At 34.9% G+C, this 21,497-nt stretch overlaps 3 protein-coding genes across 3 annotated transcripts; all 3 read left to right on the forward strand.

Annotated features, from left to right (window-relative positions):
• The first annotated feature begins 2,477 nt into the window (after window positions 1-2,477).
• Window positions 2,478-6,489, forward strand: LOC147490334 (reactive Intermediate Deaminase A, chloroplastic-like). Its single transcript, XM_086570744.1, has 7 exons — window positions 2,478-2,591; window positions 2,711-2,906; window positions 2,993-3,108; window positions 3,212-3,256; window positions 4,918-4,991; window positions 5,089-5,138; window positions 6,148-6,489. Exons 2-7 carry the CDS (start codon window positions 2,717-2,719, stop codon window positions 6,240-6,242), a joined length of 570 nt encoding a protein of 189 aa, XP_086426870.1. The 5' UTR covers window positions 2,478-2,591; window positions 2,711-2,716; the 3' UTR covers window positions 6,243-6,489.
• A 114-nt stretch (window positions 6,490-6,603) lies between these two features.
• On the forward strand, window positions 6,604-14,047 carry LOC147490335 (pentatricopeptide repeat-containing protein At3g53360, mitochondrial-like). Its single transcript, XM_086574847.1, has 6 exons — window positions 6,604-6,638; window positions 7,892-9,977; window positions 10,279-10,517; window positions 10,630-10,806; window positions 12,794-12,848; window positions 13,850-14,047. The coding sequence occupies exons 1-2, from the start codon at window positions 6,604-6,606 to the stop codon at window positions 9,906-9,908; spliced, it is 2,052 nt and encodes a 683-aa protein (XP_086430973.1). The 3' UTR covers window positions 9,909-9,977; window positions 10,279-10,517; window positions 10,630-10,806; window positions 12,794-12,848; window positions 13,850-14,047.
• A 3,356-nt stretch (window positions 14,048-17,403) lies between these two features.
• LOC147490336 (reactive Intermediate Deaminase A, chloroplastic-like) lies at window positions 17,404-21,257 on the forward strand. Its single transcript, XM_086570745.1, has 7 exons — window positions 17,404-17,541; window positions 17,661-17,856; window positions 17,950-18,065; window positions 18,169-18,213; window positions 19,970-20,043; window positions 20,141-20,190; window positions 20,910-21,257. The coding sequence occupies exons 2-7, from the start codon at window positions 17,667-17,669 to the stop codon at window positions 21,002-21,004; spliced, it is 570 nt and encodes a 189-aa protein (XP_086426871.1). The 5' UTR covers window positions 17,404-17,541; window positions 17,661-17,666; the 3' UTR covers window positions 21,005-21,257.
• The last annotated feature ends 240 nt before the right edge of the window (window positions 21,258-21,497 follow it).

A 21,497-nucleotide genomic window follows, 5' to 3' on the forward strand; every position in this document is an offset into this window, starting at 1 on the left:
CTTTTTTTTTAAAAAAAAAGTTACTATAATGCTGGACACATAGCACAAATACCCTACGATGCAATACATGGTACCCTATTTCGCATTAAAATTTATATTGGCACCCAAAACAATAATTACTTTAATGTTCTTTCATTGTGGGAATGCACATTCATGCACCGCACTAGTCGTAACATAACTTTGTATGTTATATGTTTTTTAATCTAGATGATAATAATCATTTGATAGCAAGCTAAATTTTGGTGCGTTTTTTTAACGTGCTTTTACTAAAAATAACATATGACATCGTCACAATACCCTTTACACGTTAGAAACAACCCACGACTTCGTCACGATGCCCTTTACATGTTTAATTGCATTGCAAGCTATATTAAATGGTTAACAAATTATACATTGCAAGTATGTTAGTAGTCAATATGTCTATTCCAACATTTAACTCAAAACAATATAACTAACAATTTTCTAATAACAAAATAAATTTTCAATCGAAAAATATAATAACATTTGAAAGTTTAAACTTTAACTAATAGATGTATTGATTTAAAGTTGGTCTAAGAGAGACAAGCGTGTGTTGATGTGGATTCAATCAAAAAACCAAAAAAAAAAAACCTTGTTCTTTTTTGTTACATTACTTCCGCCTATACTACGGCATGACATGAGACCAATCTCCAAGTAGCGGGTTATATCAAAATTCTTAGGAACACTCGTATCCTATAGAAAGAGAGAAAAATTATACCAAATAAAGTCTATTACAAAATAACTAATTATATATAAAAACATACTCTACATAGTATAATCAGTTAAGGAGTTGGTCACATAGTTTTAATGCCATATCAATAATTAATGACATTAACCGCACATCGTCGTCTCGAAAAGCTCCAATCTGAAACCGCACATCGTTGTCTCGAAAAGCTCCAATCTGAAACCGCAACATCGTCATCTCGAAAAGCTTCAAGCTGGAAATGTAGCATGTATTTAAAAATTAAAAGAATAATTGATTTTGAAAAAATCTAATAAAGTTCAGATAAATTGGACATATTAGTTTTTTTTTTTCATGAATCAAATAAATATGAATTGGGGAATTTAATTAGCTTCTTGGAAGTTTCAAATTGCCGATTTAAACCTTTTCACCTTAATTGATGGAAAAAAAAAATACGGTATTTCAATTTTATTGTGGGGAATATTGTGTCTCGCATGTGTCTTCAATTCCAAAACTGCAAATGTTATAATGGTGACATGTCATCAAATTGTTGGCCAAATTAATAGTCTGCCTAGAGTGTTGGACATATAACACAAATACCCTATGATGCAATACATGGTACCCTATTTCGCATTAAAATTTATATTATATTAACACACAAAACAATAATTACTTAAATGTTTTTTCATTGTGGGAATACACATTCATACACCCATCATCGAAGTAACATAACTTTGTATGTTATATGTTTTTTAATCTAAATGATAACAATGATTTTATGGCAAGCTAAACTTTGTTGTTTTTTTTTAACGTGCTTTCACTAATAATTTGATGGCAAGCTAAACTTTGTTGTTTTTTTTTAACGTGCTTTCACTAAAAACAACCCATGACTTCGTCACAATACCGGCCCTTTACACATTAGAAATAACCCATACCTTCGTCATGATGCCCTTTACACGTTTAATTGCATTGCAAGTTATATTAAATGGTTAACAAATGATAAATTGCAAGTGTGTGTATGTGTGTTTTTTTTTTGTTGACAAGCCTGTTTTAAATGAGATCAGTAACTTTTTGAGGCTAGCAGGGTTCGAGTCCCAAACCTCTATTCTAATATTTAACTCAAAACAATATAACTAATAAAGTAACAATGCTCTAATAACAAAATAAATTTTCAATCGAAAAATATAATAACATTTGAAAGTTTAAACTTCAACTAATAGATGTCTTGATTTAAAGTTGGTCTAAAGGAGACAAGCATGTGTTGATGTAGATAAAAAAATAATAATAAAAAAATAAATAGTGTTGTTGAGGTGGGCAAGATATAATGGTTACAGGGCAAAAATAATAATAGATAGAGATGATGGAAGAGATGATATTCTTAAAACATCTATATTTTTCATACTTAACTATGTTGTTATTTGTTAGGTTGGATTTATTTTTATGTATGACTTATATACATATCATTAAATCAATTACAAAAAACGCATATGTTATGTTATATTTTAATTTATCTCCTATTGAATACTAATTTAGTGATTTTTTTTTATACAACTTAGATAATTATAATTATAATATATAAATATAATGTAAAATAACAAGAAAACGTACGAGGGTCAAGTGAGTGCTGCTGATGGCTTAATGAGGGTCGGGTTCATGTTTCATAATATAGGCTCTAGCCCGCCCCTTATAAGCATGAGGGCCGGGCCAGCCTGCCCCTGAAATCTGTGAGGGCAATGAGGGTTTGAACATGTAATTTTGAGGTAAACTCCAAAACTGACTACTCAAGCCCACAGCCCAACATACTTCCTACCATTCATCAGATATACTTCCTTACCATTCATCAGATTGTTCCTCAAATTCCAAAGCTACGAATCTGTATTTCGCATTATAAGTATGTCCATTGCATTTATTTTTCTTAATGCATGTGTAGGCTATTGTTAGATTAATCATTTTTGTTATTGTTTTGTGGGTTAGTATGTTTGAGTAATGATGTTACAAGCGTTGTTTCAGGCAAAAATGTCGTGGTGTGCAGCAAGATCCCTATCTACGCCGGCCCTAGAACTAGGTACCCTGCGCAGTCGTACACAACTCGCATTTGGAATTGGTTGTTGTGCCTCCGTAGCTGGTTCGACTTTGTGGCGTGGCCCATCTTCTTCTCAGAGCCAATCTAAGCCCTTTGCTTCGTTAACCAGTTCTGCAGAGACCAGTGATTTTCTTTCTCTGCTACTAGTGTTTTACTTGTTGTTTTGTTTTGTTTTGTTGTTTTGTTTTGTAAGATTAATGGTTTTCTAGGTATAAAGGAGGTTGTTAAAACAGAAAAGGCCCCCGCTGCTCTGGGACCTTATTCGCAAGCTATCAAGGCCAACAACTTCTTATTTGTATCTGGCGTTCTCGGTCTCATTCCCGAGGTTGGTTGCCCTGCACAACCAAAATGATGGTTACATATTTTTATTTGTTCAGCCTCTTACTACTTTATATCAACTAAATGACTGCATTTGTAATGAATTGCAGACCGGAAAGTTTGTGTCAGATGGGGTGGAGGAGCAAACAGAACAGGTATGTAAATAATGATATAAGATTCTTTTATTAGATAGTTAAAATGAGAATTTGTACTTTTTATGAAAAGCAATTTGAGCTTTACTTTTTTCATATAAAATATCAGGAAAAAAATTTAAGGAATATTTTTGTAACTTTCAAGGTTTAAAATCTATGTAACATGGATATACACCACCATATTTAAAAAATAATCCGTGTCGGATCGGATCCACGATAATGCGTGTCGGACACATATTGTATGTGATATACCTCAATATTTGATATTTCATCGTGGTCGACACTCCGTGTCCGTGTCCGATATGGGCACACCTATCCTTGTCAATGTAACTTAGTTTAAAATATAAGCTAGTAAGTGAAAGCTGAGGTGTTTCCTTTTGGATGGCCACCAACTTGACTGTAGCTGGTCAACTCGAATTTGAAGTCTGGAATAATGAAATTTTACTCATTATCTTATTTTACTCATCATCCATGCGTCCACCCACCTTAGATTGTGTAAACTGGACAAACCCAACTTGTGACCTACCGGTCAAGACTTGGGTGGTTGGGTCCAAGTTCTTGGGTTCAATTCCCCCCTTCACCGCTGAAAAGGGAATTTGAGGGGGTGAAGACTGAAGAATAAATTTTAACTACATATGTAGTTAAAACAAAATTTGAGGGGATATGGTGTGTATATTATACCAGTTTTGTTCCTCTATCCTTGTAATCATATTTCTACAAGTGTCCTTGTTGAGGTTTCGGTGTCCCTGTCCGTATTCGGGCATCATTGATCCACCAACAGAAGGTGAAAGAGGAAGGTGAATACCAGACTTGGGTGGAAATGTGGAACTAGAGTTGCTAAGACTGAGATCTACAACAGCGCCAGAGTTCCTTTGGCCAACTGACGTCTTGGTGTGTCCTTGGCCAAGGTACTTGGTTCATCCTGTCGGTTGTATGTGGATTTGGTTTACCTTGAGGAGTGTGAACCAATAAGGTCTGACAAATTCAACGTGTATCAACATTCTTTACTTTGGAATAAGTTGCATTAGAATATCTAAAGCTATGCAGTGGCAGCAGTGTAAGTCGGTTCTAGAACTTTAAGATTTGCCGACTTTTGTTTTACATTGAAACTACTATACCGTCTGACTATAACATCCCAGCTATTTCTTGAGAGGTGTGATGGTGTCCCTACCATCAAAAAATAAAGTTTCCTATTATATATAGAACAGCTTAGATTCTTTTCATGACTGGTATTTAGTTGATTTTAGCTGTATCAGTGTTGGGTTCAGAAGATGGTTATATACCTATCCGAGTAAATGTGAATGGCGTGAGATAATCTGTGTTTCTATTCCGTTATCTGCGTATCATGTTTTTTTAGGTTTCATCTTGGATTCTATTAGGCTTGGGACTTCAGTAGTTCATCAATAATTAAGATATCTGAGGATGTGTCTGATAGATAGGGCAGGACGGATGTGGTGGGCTATTTGTTGTGAGCGAGTACCCATACTACCGCTTTCAAGCGACATCTTACTTCTTACTGAACCAATTGATCATGCCACAAGAGAGTTAATGCTTTTGTGTAACTGTCAGTAGTGAATGCTGTACGAATCACTCTGTATAGTGCTGATTGCTTTTCTATCTGCAACCTGCGAAAGGACCATTGACTGAAGGATTATATTTGGCAGGTACTCAAGAATATGGGGGAAATATTGAAAGCGAGTGGTGCCAGCTATTCTTCAGTCGTTAAGACTACAATTATGTATGATACACTGTTTTATATTTATTATTATGCATGTTTTCTTTTGAAATTTTAAAAGTAAATAAACTGAGAGGTTCCTGTTTCTTTTTTTCTGCAGGTTGGCAGACTTGAAGGACTTTAAGAAAGTTAATGAGATCTATGCTAGATGTGAGTCTATTTAGTTAAACTGGGATAAAATGTATTTTCTAAAGAAATAAGAAAGTTCATCAATGATGAAGAGATTGGAAGGTTTTCTTGTTCTTGTGATCCCACTCTAAGCATCTTTAAAATAATTTTAATTGCAGAAGCCAGAAAAGTGTGACCTAAAGAACACGATTTCAGACCTTGTTTATTGGGAGATCTCTATTTATTATTATAGTAACTAGCAAACAGCACGTGAGCAAAAAATATATTTAGAATACGTAGGGCCCACAGCTGGAGAGAGAAAAAAAAACAGTCTCTCTCTTTTTATATTTTTTAATTATTTTATTCTAGTAGGGTCTACAGAAGAGATAAAAAAAAACCAAAAATGACAAAAAAAAATATAATAATGTGTGGACACTATTATTCTTGGCCCACTGTTTTTATCTTTAAGACTTAAACATTCAAATATTTACTGTTATGCCATCAGTTTTGGTTTTTTTAAGTCTTTGAAAATCAGATAATTACCATTTTGCTCCTGTGACGGACACAAATGTGACACCAAAACACTATTCCTCCTACCCCATATTTTTCTAATATAGTAAGATGTGGGAAAGTATTCCTTTGTTTCGTATACTACAAAATACAGCCTGCTAGAAATGTTTTGTATAGGTTGAAGGGGTTTCATGGGTAGGCAGGAGGTGCTTTTCTGAAATCCCTTCATAGCCACCCTCTCCAAGATACTGGGTGGCTCAATCTTGTGACATAAAACATCTGTCTTGGTATGACCAGCCATGCATGTCCACAGAGGATTCCTCCATTTTACAATCTTAAAATGTGGACTTGTTTATTACTAGTATTTACTGCCTGAAGATTACTAAAATGTGTTTGTGTTTGTTTGTCTGTGTGTAAATGTAATGTGTTATAATACCGTATGCTAATTTGTGTTTTGAAACTCGACAGATTTGTTAAGTTGATGGCTTTCTCAAGAGATTTTGTCCTGCAGATTCACTGATGAATTCTCTTAATTTTGCAGATTTTTCACCTCCTGCACCAGCACGTGCAACATACCAGGTAGCAGCATTACCCATGGATGCAAAGGTTGAAATTGAGTGTATTGCGGCCCTCTAGTGCACTACTATGATTTTGTGGAGAGTCTTAAAAGGATTGATGAGTCCAGGCTTAGTTTAGTTTATCCATACTTCTGTAAGACACTTAGATGAGATTTGTTTGTTATTGGATGTTTAGGCTTGAGATGTTTCAGGTATCTTTCTGTGTTATAACATACATTCTTCAAACATCTTTGAGATACAAAGTACTACTTAGTCTTAATAATAAAGAAGTAGGATAGCATTTGCAAAGCTATTCATTCACGTTTTTTCTGTCAGGTAACTTGGGCTTCAACCCAAGTTTTCATGGTCAGATTCAGTTTTATTACTTTGAATGAAAAGTATGGAGAACATAATCTAGAATATGGGGTGACATTACTTATATGCAACAGAGATTTGAGTTGCTCGGTGTTTATCTGTAAACAACCTAAATAGTGCACGTATTTTGAATAGACTAGTAGTGCACGTATTGCCTGTGATACTATGTAAACTTTGCAGATTACATCCTATTGATGGTTTGTTAATATTTTGAGATCCTAGCAACTCCTGAGTCCTGATAGATCAGAATAAAGAGCTTGTAGTCCTGAGTCCTGATTGATCAGAATAAAGAGCTTGTAGAAGAGCTTCAGTTTTTTTTGTTTAAATGACTGATCCATCCCACATACCCAATACAAGGCATTGCCGGCTTATCGTATACGCAAACAACCACCGAACTCGATCCCAGTATCATTTCATGTTCCAGACCCACACGCACAAGCACCATACTGTTTCTCCGTAACTTTCTTTCAATACCGCATGCCCACATTGATATGTTCGGTGCTGCTGCTGCTGCATAACTGTTGATCTATTACTCTGGTACTTCACCAACAGGGCAATTATCTCTCAGACAGTTGTGGGGAATATTGTGTCTTGCATGTGTCTTCAATTCCAAAATTGCAAATGTTATAATGGTGACATGTCATCAAACTGTTGGCCAAATTAATAGTCTACCTAGAGTGTTGGACATATAACACAAATACCCTACGATGCAATACATGGTACCCTATTTCGCATTAAAATTTATATTAACACACAAAACAATAATTACTTAAATGTTTTTTCATTGTGGGAATACACATTCATACACCCACCGCATCAGTCGTAACATAATTTTGTATGTTATATGTTTTTTAATCTAAATGATAACAATAATTTGATGGCAAGCTAAACTTTGTTGTTTTTTTTTAATGTGTTTTCACTAAAAACAACCCATGACTTCGTCACAATACCGGCCCTTTACACATTAGAAACAACCCATAGTTTCGTCATGATGCCCTTTACACGTTTAATTGCATTGCAAGTTATATTAAATGGTTAACAAATTATAAATTGCAAGTGTGTGTATGTTTTTTTTTTTTTTTTTTTTTATTGGCAAACCTGTTTTAAATGAGATCAGTAACTTTTTGAGGCTAGGAGGGTTCGAGTCCTAGACCTTTATTATAATATTTAACTCAAAACAATATAACTAACAAAGTAACAATAATGCTCTAATAACAAAATAAAATTTCAATCGAAAAATATAATAACATTTGAAAGTTTAAACTTCAACTAATAGATGTCTTGATTTAAAGTTGGTCTAAAGGAGACAAGCATGTGTTGATGTAGATAAAAAAATAAAAATAAAATAAATAGTGTACAACCAGATATTGTTCTTCATAACCATATACTAAACATGTATGGAAAATGTGGCTCGTTAGATGATGCTTGCATGGTTTTTGATAAAATGAGTGAACACAATGTAGTTTCTTGGTCTTCAATGATTGCTGGGTATACACAGAATCACAGAGAGAAGGATGCTATGAAGTTTTATGTTAAAATGCAGCGTTCGGGTGTTGTGCCGGATCAGTTTGCTTTTGGAAGTGTGATTAGAGCTTGTGCGGGTTTAAATGATGTCGAGTTAGGTAAGCAGTTGCATGGTCATGTCTTGAAATTTGAATTTGGAGCAGAATGTATTATTCCGAAGAATGCTCTTGTTGCAATGTACACTAAGTTTAATGAGATTGACAGTGCTTGGATTGTGTTTGATAAGATTGTTTCGAAGGATTTGGTTTCGTGGGGATCGATGATTAGCGGGTTTGTGCAGCAGGGTTGTGAGATAGAAGCTTTGGAACTGTTTGTGGAAATGCATTCTCTGGGTGTTTACTGCCCGAATGAGTTTATCTTTGGAAGTGTTTTTAGTGCATGTAGTGGTATATTAAATTCTGAATATGGGAGGCGAATCCATGGACTGAGTATAAAATTTGGTTTCGGAAAAGATGTGTATGCTGGTTGTTCCCTTTGTGACATGTATGCAAAATGTGGTAGCTTAGAATCTGCAAAGAAAGCTTTCTATCAGATAAATGAGCCTGATTTAGTTTCATGGAATGCAATTATAGCTGGCTTTGCTTATAGTGGTGATTCTAATGGGTCCATGTCGTTGTTTTCTCAGATGAGGCATTTATCATTTGTGCCAGAAGAGATCACCATCCGTTGTCTGCTATGTTCTTTCACTACTTTTGCTTCATTATATCAAGGCAAACAGGTTCATGCATATGTTCTTAAGATGGGTTTGGACGTTGATGTCCCTGTATGTAACACTCTCATTACCATGTACACCAACTGTTTGGATCTCTCTGCTGCATTCAATATCTTTGACAAGATGACTAGCAATCTGGATTCAGTTTCTTGGAATGCAATTCTAACAGCATGTCTGCGTCACAACCAGCCCAATGATGCTTGTCGATTCCTAAAACTAATGCATAGTTCTGAATATAAGATTGATCATATAACACTGGCAAATGTGCTGGGTGCTTGTGCAGTTTTAGCCTCCTTTGAAATGGGGTGTCAAGCTCATAACTATGGTATTAAAAGCGGATTTGATGCAGACACTTCGGTTAGCAATGGATTAATCGACATGTATACAAAGTGTGGAGCGATCATGGATGCTCGCAAATATTTTGAATCAATGACTCATCCTGACGTCGTCTCCTGGAGTACTTTGATTGTGGGGTATGCGCAGTTCGGCTATGGGGAGGAAGCTCTCAAACTTTTTGAAACAATGAGAAGTGCAGGTATCAAGCCAAACAATGTCACCTTTGTCGGGGTTCTCTCTGCTTGCAGCCATGTTGGATTGGTAGAGGAAGGGTGCAATTACTACAAAATCATGGAGTCTGACTATGGGATTACACCTACAAGGGAACACTGTTGTTGTGTGGTTGACATGCTTGCCCGTGCTGGGCGTCTGAAGGAAGCTGAGAACTTTATCAGTCAAATGTTATTTGATCCTGACATTGTGGTGTTTAAAACTCTGCTTGCAGCATGTCGAAACCGTGGGGATGTAGAGGTTGCAAAGCGTGCAGCAGATAGTGTATGGAAACTGGATCCGTCCGATTCAGCATCTCATGTGTTACTCGGCAACATCCTTGCATCGACAGGTAACTGGGGTGAGGTCGCCAGAGTAAGGAGATTAATGCGAAGCAGAGGTGTTAGGAAGGTTCCTGGCCAAAGCTGGATAGAGGTTAAGAATCGAGTCAATGTATTTTCAGTAGAAGACAGAAAACATACAAATATGGACCAGATATATTCAGTACTGGAAGGTTTATATTTGGAGATGGAAGCTAATTGTAGTCTTGAGGAAAAAGTTGCCTCAGCTAAAGCACTTCACAAATAGAACCAACAACCTGATACTACCTTATTTAAATATATCAATACCAGGATCTGCGCTGCCTATTTACATGAGGTGAGTCTTTGTCTTGTTATCAATATATTTTTCAATTCAGCATCTTCTAATTTAAGTGTTGTGAAATTCCTGTGTGTAAACAAAAAAATAAAGAACAGTAGGCTTTCCATTTCTTCATTACCTTAAATTCCCAAGAAATGTGAGTTCTAGCTGTTCTCATTAGAATATTTTTTAGCGGTCTTTTGTTCTTTATTTTTCTCCATAAGCATCAATGCTAAGGCTAAATTATTTGTATCTCGCAGAGTATTCAGATTGTACCTTGTGCTGAACTTTTAAATGGGGCTCATTTTGTTTTTTTCAGCTCTATCACCATGGTCTTTTCAGGCACCTCCGTGTGTAACAGCTTTAGTGACTATGAAAATGCCATATGCATGAATTCACCCGTCTTGAATATTGAAATCTACTAAAACTGTTATTTCAGTGAAGATCTGGCGTGCATTTATGCTGCTGAGTTTTTATGCTGTTTCTCATCGTCATGCGAATGGCATAATGCACAGGGGTTTAAAACCAGAATATGTTCTCTTGAATGCTGACAGACATGTAAGAGTTATTTTCCCGTCCCTTCACTGCATATCGCAATTGAGATTCTGGCAGCGTTTGCTTCTAGCTTTCTAGGACATGTTCCCTGTATTCAACTAATAATTTAGTTTAGGTCATGTTGGTGGTACGGTCTGGCAAAGTAATTCAAGGAGAATGCTAGGTCAAGCTCTATGTATGGTGCATTGCAATATGTGGCACATGAGATATGTTGATATCTCAAGGACCATGATAAAGCTGCAGATTGGTGGACTGTAGGAGTTATGTTGTTGTTGAGATGCTCACCAGAAAGGTTAGTACTGCTTTATCAATTTTCAACTTTCTTATGTTGATATCTTTGTATTGACAGTAAAACATTAGATATCAGGTAGTGGTGTACTTTAGAAAGTGCGCAACTGCACAAAAGAACAAATGGATTTAGTGTTTCTCCACATAGAGTTTTAGAGTCTATTTTTGGTGAAGGTCTCCTTTCTAACTAAGATTAATTGACACGGACCAACAACGCCTTTACAACCGCATTCCAACTTCAGCTATACGACATTAGGAAATGACAGCTTCTTGATTGGAGGGATGGTTGTTTATGAAAATCATTTTAACCTCTTCTGCGTACGTGACATAAAAGACACGCTAGCATAAACTTCTTGACTATGATAAAAGAAATAATGTAAGATCTATGGTGTTGTTCTAAGTTTATAGGACTTCCTTCTGATCTCTAGGTACTTCTAAGAAATAAGGCTTGGAAACTTTAAGGAGGTTTCCCTTTTTTATTTTTGAAAGCTATTCAAATGAAATACGTATCTTTTTTTACTTTTCATGTCATAGACTGCTAGACGCTATAGTACATGAACCAATATTATAGTATAACGTTAGTGTGATTTTCATACCCCTTTTCAGTCGGCGAATATTACTTGCAATTTTTCAAAACGTCTGTATAGAAATTCACTTTAGATCCTTTATTAAGATGATTGATTTTCAAGTCTCACTGATTGTACCCATCATATTTTCTACAAGAAACCACTTGCCTTTTGTTCCCTCTTCCATTATCACCCCCCATGCCCCTTACCTCCCTTTTTTTTTTGGTTAAACAATTATTATATATACATTTAAATACTATCATACAAGTCATAGCATTGTAATGAGCCGATGGACAAAAAAGGCTTCGACAAAATGTTTCACGTCCATTGACAACCCCATGAACTTCCTATCACCCTTCAAAGGAAAGGATCTATTTTATTTTTTATTTTTTATTGGCGGAAATGATCTATTTAAGTGAGTCCTACTAACAAAATGTGAACATTTCACATACAAGGGTTTCTTATCCTAATCCTTTATTCATGTTTTGGTATATGATGATTAATTGGGTTGATGGATAGTTGTAGGTGAAGTTAAAATGAGAGTGGTTTTTGTTTGTTATTATAGCTTCACATTCATAACTTCTTCAGTACTCTAGCTTTTACTTACTGGCACGTGATTGTGATGACTTTATTTATTGTTGCTGATTATTTGCCCCTTGCATCTTTTTATCATTATTTGTACGAATAAGTTTCTTCAAATTGAGATGTGGAGATGTCCCAACCCTTATATGCCATTGGGAGGTGTCCCTTAGAACTCTAACACATCCGAAGTATTTGATTTTTAATACTAAGGTACAAGGGATACAAGAAGAGGTGGTGCCTTGCCTCCAACTCCATTGAGTTGGAAGCAAGCTTTAAAGTCAGTTTAGTTTGAGTGCTGCTTTCTTTTTCTTTTTGTTCTCTCTCTCTCTCTCTCCCTGAGTGTGTGTGCTTCGAATCAGGCCAGGCTGTTGTGATTTGTTTCAGAGGTAAAAATTTCCCACCTTCTACCCTAGCTTATTGCTTTAAAGGGCTTCTTCTAATATTAGTTTTGAAAATGGGGATTAGTGAGCTGTTTCCAATTGGAAAGAAGTTATATGTTTTGGATGTGAAATCACTAGGCCAACACAGGGGAGAAAAGGTTATTATGCCAATTGGCTGTGAAATTCGTATAAAAAAGAACATCTGAACGGAAATGGAAGCTATGGTGTTTAATTAGTTGTTTAGGTATGTGATTGGCAGCAACATCTATTCTTTTTAGTGGTTTCCGAGAACTTTTGACAGCTTATTATACTTCAAAGCATTCTACAGGTATATAGATTGTTTATGATTTACTTTAAATTATTGATGATATATAGATTTGTGTATGTATATAGTATTTTATATTGCAATTATTAAAGTATAGGGAGAGTAAGGAACTGATTTTGGCCATTACAACTTTTTCAGAGAGGGCTTTCTTTGTTAAACAATATGCATGCCTCTGTATGTCATGTTGTCTCAGGTATGTTGTTGCTTTGAGCAAAGGGTAAATGTTGTCTATTTTGTCAATTTTGTTGAAGGACGACTCTCTTTTATTCTTCAACTATGGTTATTATCAAATCTGAGTCTGCTATATACTACTACAAGTAAGAGGCTGTACCCTCCAACATTTTTTGAGTTCCTTTATTGATCTTCTCTACCCATCTTATTACTCCTAGTCATAGACCATCTCTTATCGGAGAGTATCAACCTCCCTAGGAAAGGTGAACTTCATTTTAAACCTTTGGTGTCTATTATACCTTTTGTGTCTATTATACTTCTCATCATCCTAAAAATAAAGCTCTGGAAAAGTTTTTTAAGCGTTCAAGACAAAGCTTCAGTTATACATAGAATAAACAAGAGGCTTGAAACTATATTATGTTCGCCTCTATTCTACAATCCCATTTATGAAATTTTTCCTTCACTAATGTTCAACTGAATACTTAGTCTCTATCCTTTATATTGACATGGTTTTGTTACCTAAGATATATTAGTGCACGTTACTGCTACAGGCTACAGAATAATGAATCACAACATCATTTAGCGCTGAAGAGTTAGTTTCAAATCAATGGCCTATTGTAAATAAAAGATGTTGATTACTATGAGAATAGGCGGATGTTGTAGAGTGACCTGTTGTTTGTGTTATTTAGATAACTGGTTCATTAGTACTCAAATGTATGATGTTTTTTATTTAAGGGGTACTGAAACATGATAGAATAATACTTTAACTTATCTTAAATGCATTCTTTGTGCTTGCTCTTGCATTTCATTTCCAGTTTTATTTTTATTGAATTTATAAAGTTTTGGTTTTTGGTTTCAATTCTTTGTGTTAAATTGCACTACATAGGTCTTTCTGCTGATCAATTCAAGACTTGTAGGTACCAGTTCACGATGACACATGTACTTGAATATTTGAATGCATATTTGACGAGCTACCAAATGTCAAGAAGATAGTTTCTAATCCTACATTTGTCAGTTTTGCAGGTCCTTTATAGTTATCCAGCTGCATTCAGGGATCTCAAATCTAACGAAGCAATTATCCTTCAATTCCCTGTGTTTTCCATGTTATTTGGCGTCTTCATTCAACTATAATTTTAGTGGAGTGAAAACCGGCTGAAATAACTCTCTATGTGGATATTTATGCAAAGTGATTTTGAGGAATAGAAATTACATTGAATATTACACTGGGCAGATTTGTTTTTTTGGGCTTTTACATTTCCATATAGCGGTGTAGAGTGATAAATTTGTTTTTTTTCTTTAGGTTTTCTTTCTATGCAAGATGTAGGGCAGTAGGGGTGTAAAATGTCTGTGAAACCATTGGGACTCATATTTTTTTATAGGAAATTGGGACCCATATTACTGCCCTCTATCCTAACACTGTTTTTTTTTAGTATTAGAGACAGAATACAAAACCATTGGGCTCAGTCAAAGAGTTTCATTTTCCTTACTCAAATTTTCCATTGAAGTTGTTAGCACGTTTTTTGTTAATTAATTTGTAAAAATTCGAACAAGAAACAACCAACAAAGATTAAGTTAATGGAGGAAAAGTAATTTCAATCTTAGTGGGGAAATTTAAATATATATGACTATTTACCATAAAAATATATATATATGACCATACTGTAACGGGATTGAGTCAATGAGAGTCAATGGGTATGGAGTGGTCAACGTCCAGTCACTTGGGGCCATATAAAGCAGAAGATTACTAAAAATAGAATGTAGTAATATATAAATAAACGTTTTGAGTTTTGAGTTTTTATATTTTTTTTTATGTTAAAAATACGATAACATTCGGTTCTAATTATAGTCTGGTTCTTTTGTTTAAAAATCATTTGGTTTTGGTTCTATATAGTCCGGTTTTTTTTAGTGTCTATTTTTAACTATGATTTTTTTTTTTTGCGGTTTAGGTTCCGAAACCGGTAAAACAGGTACTTGATACCTTTATTATCTATTGAAGTGTTGGACAATGAAAAAAATATATATATGCACATTGGATACATTATTTATTGATGAACAAGGTAAAGTTGCAAAGTTACTAGAGTCATAGGGGTAAGAGACCTCTCAAAGTTGCATTTTTTTTTTTTAAAAAAAAAATACTAGAATGCTAGACACATAGCACAAATACCCTACGATGCAATACATGGTACCCTATTTCGCATTAAAATTTATATTGGCACCCAAAACAATAATTACTTTAATGTTCTTTCATTGTGGGAATGCACATTCATGCACCGCACTAGTCGTAACATAACTTTGTATGTTATATGTTTTTTAATCTAGATGATAACAATAATTTGATAGCAAGCTAAATTTTGGTGCGTTTTTTTAACATGTTTTTACTAAAAATAACACATGACATCGTCACAATACCTTTTACACGTTAGAAACAACCCACGACTTCGTCACGATGCCCTTTACATGTTTAATTGCATTGCAAGCTATATTAAATGGTTAACACATTATACATTGCAAGTATGTTAGTAGTCAATATGTCTATTCCAACATTTAACTCAAAACAATATAACTAACAATTTTCTAATAACAAAATAAATTTTCAATCGAAAAATATAATAACATTTGAAAGTTTAAACTTCAACTAATAGATGTATTGATTTAAAGTTGGTCTAAGAGAGACAAGCGTGTGTTGATGTGGATACAATAAAAAAAAAAAAAAAAAAAAAAACATACCTTGTTCTTTTTTGTTACATTACTTCCGCCTATACTACGACATGACATGAGACCAATCTCCAAGTAGCGGGTTATATCAAAATTATTAGGAACACTCGTATCCTATAGAAAGAGAGAAAAATTCTACCAAATAAAGTCTATTACAAAATAACTAATTATATATAAAAAAAATATGTAAAAACATACTCTACATAGTATAATCAATTAAGGAGTTGGTCACATAGTTTTAATGCCATATCAATAATTAATGACATTAACCGCACATCGTCGTCTCGAAAAGCTCCAATCTGAAACCGCACATCATCATCTCGAAAAGCTCCAATTTGAAACCGCAACATCGTCATCTCGAAAAGCTTCAAGCTGGAAATGTAGCATGTATTTAAAAATTAAAAGGATAATTGATTTTGAAAAATCTAATAGAGTTCAGATAAATTGGACATATTAGATATTTTTTTTTTCATGAATCAAATAAATATGAATTGGGGAATTTAATTAGCTTCTTGGAAGTTTCAAATTGCCGATTTAAACCTTTCATCTTAATTGATGGAAAAAAAAATACGGTATTTCAATTTTATGGTGGGGAATATTGTGTCTTGCATGTGTCTTCAATTCCAAAACTGCAAATGTTATAATGGTGACATGTCATCAAATTGTTGGCCAAATTAATAGTCTGCCTAGAGTGTTGAACATATAACACAAATACCCTACGATGCAATACATGGTACCCTATTTCGCATTAAAATTTATATTATATTAACACACAAAACAATAATTACTTAAATGTTTTTTCATTGTGGGAATACACATTCATACACCCATCGCATCAATCGTAACATAACTTTGTATGTTATATGTTTTTTAATCTAAATGATAACAATGATTTGATGGCAAGCTAAACTTTGTTGTTTTTTTTTAACGTGCTTTCACTAATAATTTGATGGCAAGCTAAACTTTGTTGGTTTTTTTTAACGTGCTTTCACTAAAAATAACCCATGACTTCGTCACAATACCGGCCCTTTACACATTAGAAACAACCTATACCTTCTTCACGATGCCCTTTACACGTTTAATTGCATTGCAAGTTATATTAAATGGTTAACAAATTATAAATTGCAAGTGTGTATATGTGTTTTTTTTTTTTTTTTTTGTTGGCAAGCATGTTTTAAATGAGATCAGTAACTTTTTGAGGCTAGCAGGGTTCGAGTCCCAAACCTCTATTCTAATATTTAACTCAAAACAATATAACTAATAAAGTAACAATGCTCTAATAACAAAATAAAATTTCAATCGAAAAATATAATAACATTTGAAAGTTTAAACTTCAACTAATAGATGTCTTGATAAAGTTGGTCTAAAGGAGACAAACATGTGTTGATGTAGATAAAAAAAAAAAATAGTGTTGTTGAGGTGGGCAAGATATAATAGTTGCGGGGCAAAAATAATAATAGATAGAGATGATGGAAGAGATGATATTCTTAAAACATCTATATTTTTCATACTTAACTATGTTGTTATTTGTTAAGTTGGATTTACTTTTATGTATGACTTATATACATATCATTAAATCAATTACAAAAAACGCATATATTATGTTATATTATAATTTATCCCCTATTGAATACTAATTTAGTGATTTTTTTTATACAACTTAAATAATTATAATTATAATACATAAATATAATATAAAATAACAATAAAACGTACGAGGGTCAAGTGAGGGCTGGTGATGACTTAATGACAGCCAGGTTCATGTTTCATAATATAGGCCCTAACCCGCCCCTTATAAGCATGAGGGCCGGGCCAGCCTGCCCCTCAAATCTGTGAGGGCCAATGAGGGTTTGAACATGCAATTTTGAAGTAAACTCCAAAACCGACTACTTAAGCCCACAGCCCAACATACTTCCTACCATTCATCAGATATACTTCCTTACCATTGATCAGATTGTTCCTCAAATTCCAAAGCTACGAATCTGTATTTCGCATTATAAGTATGTCCATTGCATTTATTTTTCTTAATGCATGTGTAGGCTATTGTTAGATTAATCATTTTTGTTATTGTTTTGTGGGTTAGTATGTTTGAGTAATGATGTTACAAGCGTTGTTTCAGGCAAAAATGTCGTGGTGTGCAGCAAGATCCCTATCTACGCCGGCCCTAGAACTAGGTACCCTGCGCAGTCGTACACAACTCGCATTTGGAATTGGTTGTTGTGCCTCCGTAGCTGGTTCGACTTTGTGGCGTGGCCCATCTTCTTCTCAGAGGCAATCTAAGCCCTTTGCTTCGTTAACCAGTTCTGCAGAGACCAGTGATTTTCTTTCTCTGCTACTAGTGTTTTACTTGTTTTGTTTTGTTTTGTTTTGTTTTGTTGTTTTGTTTTGTAAGATTAATGGTTTTATAGGTATAAAGGAGGTTGTTAAAACAGAAAAGGCCCCTGCTGCTCTGGGACCTTATTCGCAAGCTATCAAGGCCAACAACTTCTTATTTGTATCTGGCGTTCTCGGTCTCATTCCCGAGGTTGGTTGCCCTGCACAACCAAAATGATGGTTACATATTTTTATTTGTTCAGCCTCTTACTACTTTATATCAACTAAATGATTGCATTTGTAATGAATTGCAGACCGGAAAGTTTGTGTCAGATGGGGTGGAGGAACAAACAGAACAGGTATGTAAATAATGATATAAGATTCTTTTATTAGATGGTTAAAATGAGAAATTTTACTTTTTATGAAAAGCAATTTGAGCTTTACTTTTTTCATATAAAATATCAGGAAAAAAATTTAAGGAATATTTTTGTAACTTTCAAGGTTTAAAATCTATGTAACATGGATATACACCACCATATTTCAAAAATAATCCGTGTCGGATACGTATCCACGTGTCCGTGTCGGACACATATTGTATGTGATATACCTCAATATTTGATATTTCACTGTGTCAGACACTTCGTGTCCGTGTCCGATATGGGCACACCTATCCTTGTCAATGTAACTTAGTTTAAAATATAAGCTAGTAAGTGAAAGCTGAGGTGTTTCCTTTTGGATGGCCACCAACTTGACTGTAGCTGGTCAACTTGAATTTGAAGTTTGGAATAATGAAATTTTACTCATCATCCATGCGTCCACCCACCTTAGATTGTGTAAACTGGACAAACCCAACTTGTGACCTACCGGTCAAGACTTGGGTGGTTGGGCCCAAGTTCTTGGGTTCAATCCCCCTTCACCGCTGAAAAGGGAATTTGAGGGGATGAAGACTGAAGAATAAATTTTAACTATATATGTAGTTAAAACAAAATTTGAAGGGATATGGTGTGTATATTATACCAGTTTTGTTCCTCTATCCTTGTAATCATATTTCTACAAGTGTCCTTGTTGAGGTTTCGGTGTCCCTGTCCGTATTCGGGCATCATTGATCCACCAACAGAAGGTGAAAGAGGAAGGTGAATACCAGACTTGGGTGGAAATGTGGAACTAGAGTTGCTAAGACTGAGATCTACAACAGCGGTGGAGTTCCTTTGGCCAACTGACATCTTGGTGTGTCCTTGGCCAAGGTACTTGGTTCATCTTGTCGGTTTTATGTGGATTTGGTTTACCTTGAGGAGTGTGAACCAATAAGGTCTGACAAATTCAACATGTATCAACATTCTTTACTTTGGAATAAGTTGCATTAGAATATCTAAAGCTATGCAGTGGCAGCAGTGTAAGTCGGTCCTAGAACTTTAAGATTTTGCTGACTTTTGTTTTACATTGAAACTATTATACCGTCTGACTATAACATCCCAGCTATTTCTTGAGAGGTGTGATGGTGAAAAATCTGGTGCCCATGAGGTGAGAATTCGTAATTTCTTAGGAGTTAGGATTAAGTTGAACTAGTAAAGGGAAAGTTTCCTATTATATATTAAGGTGCCCGTGCCTCCACAGGTCCCTACCATCAAAAAATAAAGTTTCCTATAATATATAGAACAGCTTAGATTCTTTTCATGACTGGTATTTAGTTGATTTTAGCTGTATCAGTGTTGGGTTCAGAAGATGGTTATATACCTATCCGAGTAAATGTGAATGGAGTGAGATAATATGTGTTTCTATTCCGTTATCTGCATATCATGTTTTTTTAGGTTTCATCTTGGATTCTATTAGGTTTGGGACTTCAGTAGTTCATCAATAATTAAGATATCTGAGGATGTGTCTGATAGATAGGGCAGGACGGATGTGGTGGGGTATTTGTTGTGAGCGAGTACCCATACTACAGCTTTCAAGCGACATCTTACTTCTTACTGAACCAATTGATCATGCCACAGGAGAGTTAGTGCTTTTGTGTAACTGTCGGTAGTGAATGTTGTACGAATCACTCTGTATAGTGCTGATTGCTTTTCTATCTGCAACCTGAGAAAGGACCATTGACTGAAGGATTATATTTGGCAGGTACTCAAGAATATGGGGGAAATATTGAAAGCGAGTGGTGCCAGCTATTCTTCAGTCGTTAAGACTACAATTATGTATGATACACTGTTTTATATTTATTATTATGTATGTTTTCTTTCGAAATTTTAAAAGTAAATAAACCGAGAGTTTCCTGTTTCTTTTTTTCTGCAGGTTGGCAGACTTGAAGGACTTTAAGAAAGTTAATGAGATCTATGCTAGATGTGAGTCTACTTAGTTAAACTGGGATAAAATGTATTTTCTAAAGAAATAAGAAAGTTCATCAATGATGAAGAGATTGGAAGGCTTTCTTGTTCATGTGATCCCACTCTAAGCATCTTTAAAATAATTTTAATTGCAGAACCCAGAAAAGTGTGACCTAAAGAACACGATTTCAGACCTTGTTAATTGGGAGATCACTATTTATTATTATAGTAATGCGGGGAAGTATTCCTTTGTTTTGTTTACTACAAAATACAGCCTGCTAGAAATGTTTTGTATAGGTTGAAGGGGTGCTTAGCAACCCTTTTCATGGGTAGGCAGGAGGTGCTTTTCTGAAATCCCTTCATAGCCATCCTTTCCAAGATACTGGGTGGCTCTATCTTGTGCATAAAACATCTGTCTTGGTATGACCGTATGACTAGCCATGCATGTCCACAGAGGATTCCTCCATTTTACAATCTTAAAATGTGGACTTGTTTATTGATTACTAATATTTACTGCCTGAAGACCTGGGTGTGTGTGTTGGTTCGCATGTTTGTGTTTGTTTGTCTGTGTAAATGTAATGTGTTAAGACTGTGTGGCCGTGTGGGTGTTTTGTGTGTGTGTGTGCGCGTACCGTATACTAATTTGTGTTTTGAAACTCGACAGATTTGTTAAGTTGATGGCTTTCTCAAGAGATTTTGTCCTGCAGATTCACTGATGAATTCTCTTTATTTTGCAGATTTTTCACCTCCTGCACCAGCACGTGCAACATACCAGGTAGCAGCATTACCCATGGATGCAAAGGTTGAAATTGAGTGTATTGCGGCCCTCTAGTGCACTACTATGATTTTGTGGAGAGTCTTAAAGGATTGATGACTCTAGGCTTAGTTTAGTTTATCCATATTTTCGTAAGACACTTAGATAAATGAGGTTTGTTTGTTATTGGATGTTTAGACTTGAGATGTTTCAGGTATCTTTCTTTATTATAACATACATTCTTCAAAACATCTTTGAGATACAAATTACTAAGTCTTAATAATAAAGAAGTAGGATAGCATCCGCAAAGCTATTCTTATAATTCTTACAATTGATGAAGTGAACTACTCATGATTTCCCCAATTCAGGAAGTGTCAGCTATATATTCACGTTTTTTCTGGCAGGTAACTTGGGCTTCTACCCAAGTTTAAATGGTCAGATTCAGTTTTATTATTTTGAAGGAAAAATATGGAGAACATAATCTAGAATATGGGATGGCATTCCTTATTAGCAATTATATGGGATGGCATTCCTTATTAGCAACAGAGATTTGAGTTGCTTGGTGGTTATC

The sequence above is a fragment of the Coptis chinensis genome, chromosome 7 (assembly GCF_015680905.1).
Source record: "Coptis chinensis isolate HL-2020 chromosome 7, ASM1568090v1, whole genome shotgun sequence".
NCBI classification, from domain to species: domain Eukaryota; kingdom Viridiplantae; phylum Streptophyta; class Magnoliopsida; order Ranunculales; family Ranunculaceae; genus Coptis; species Coptis chinensis.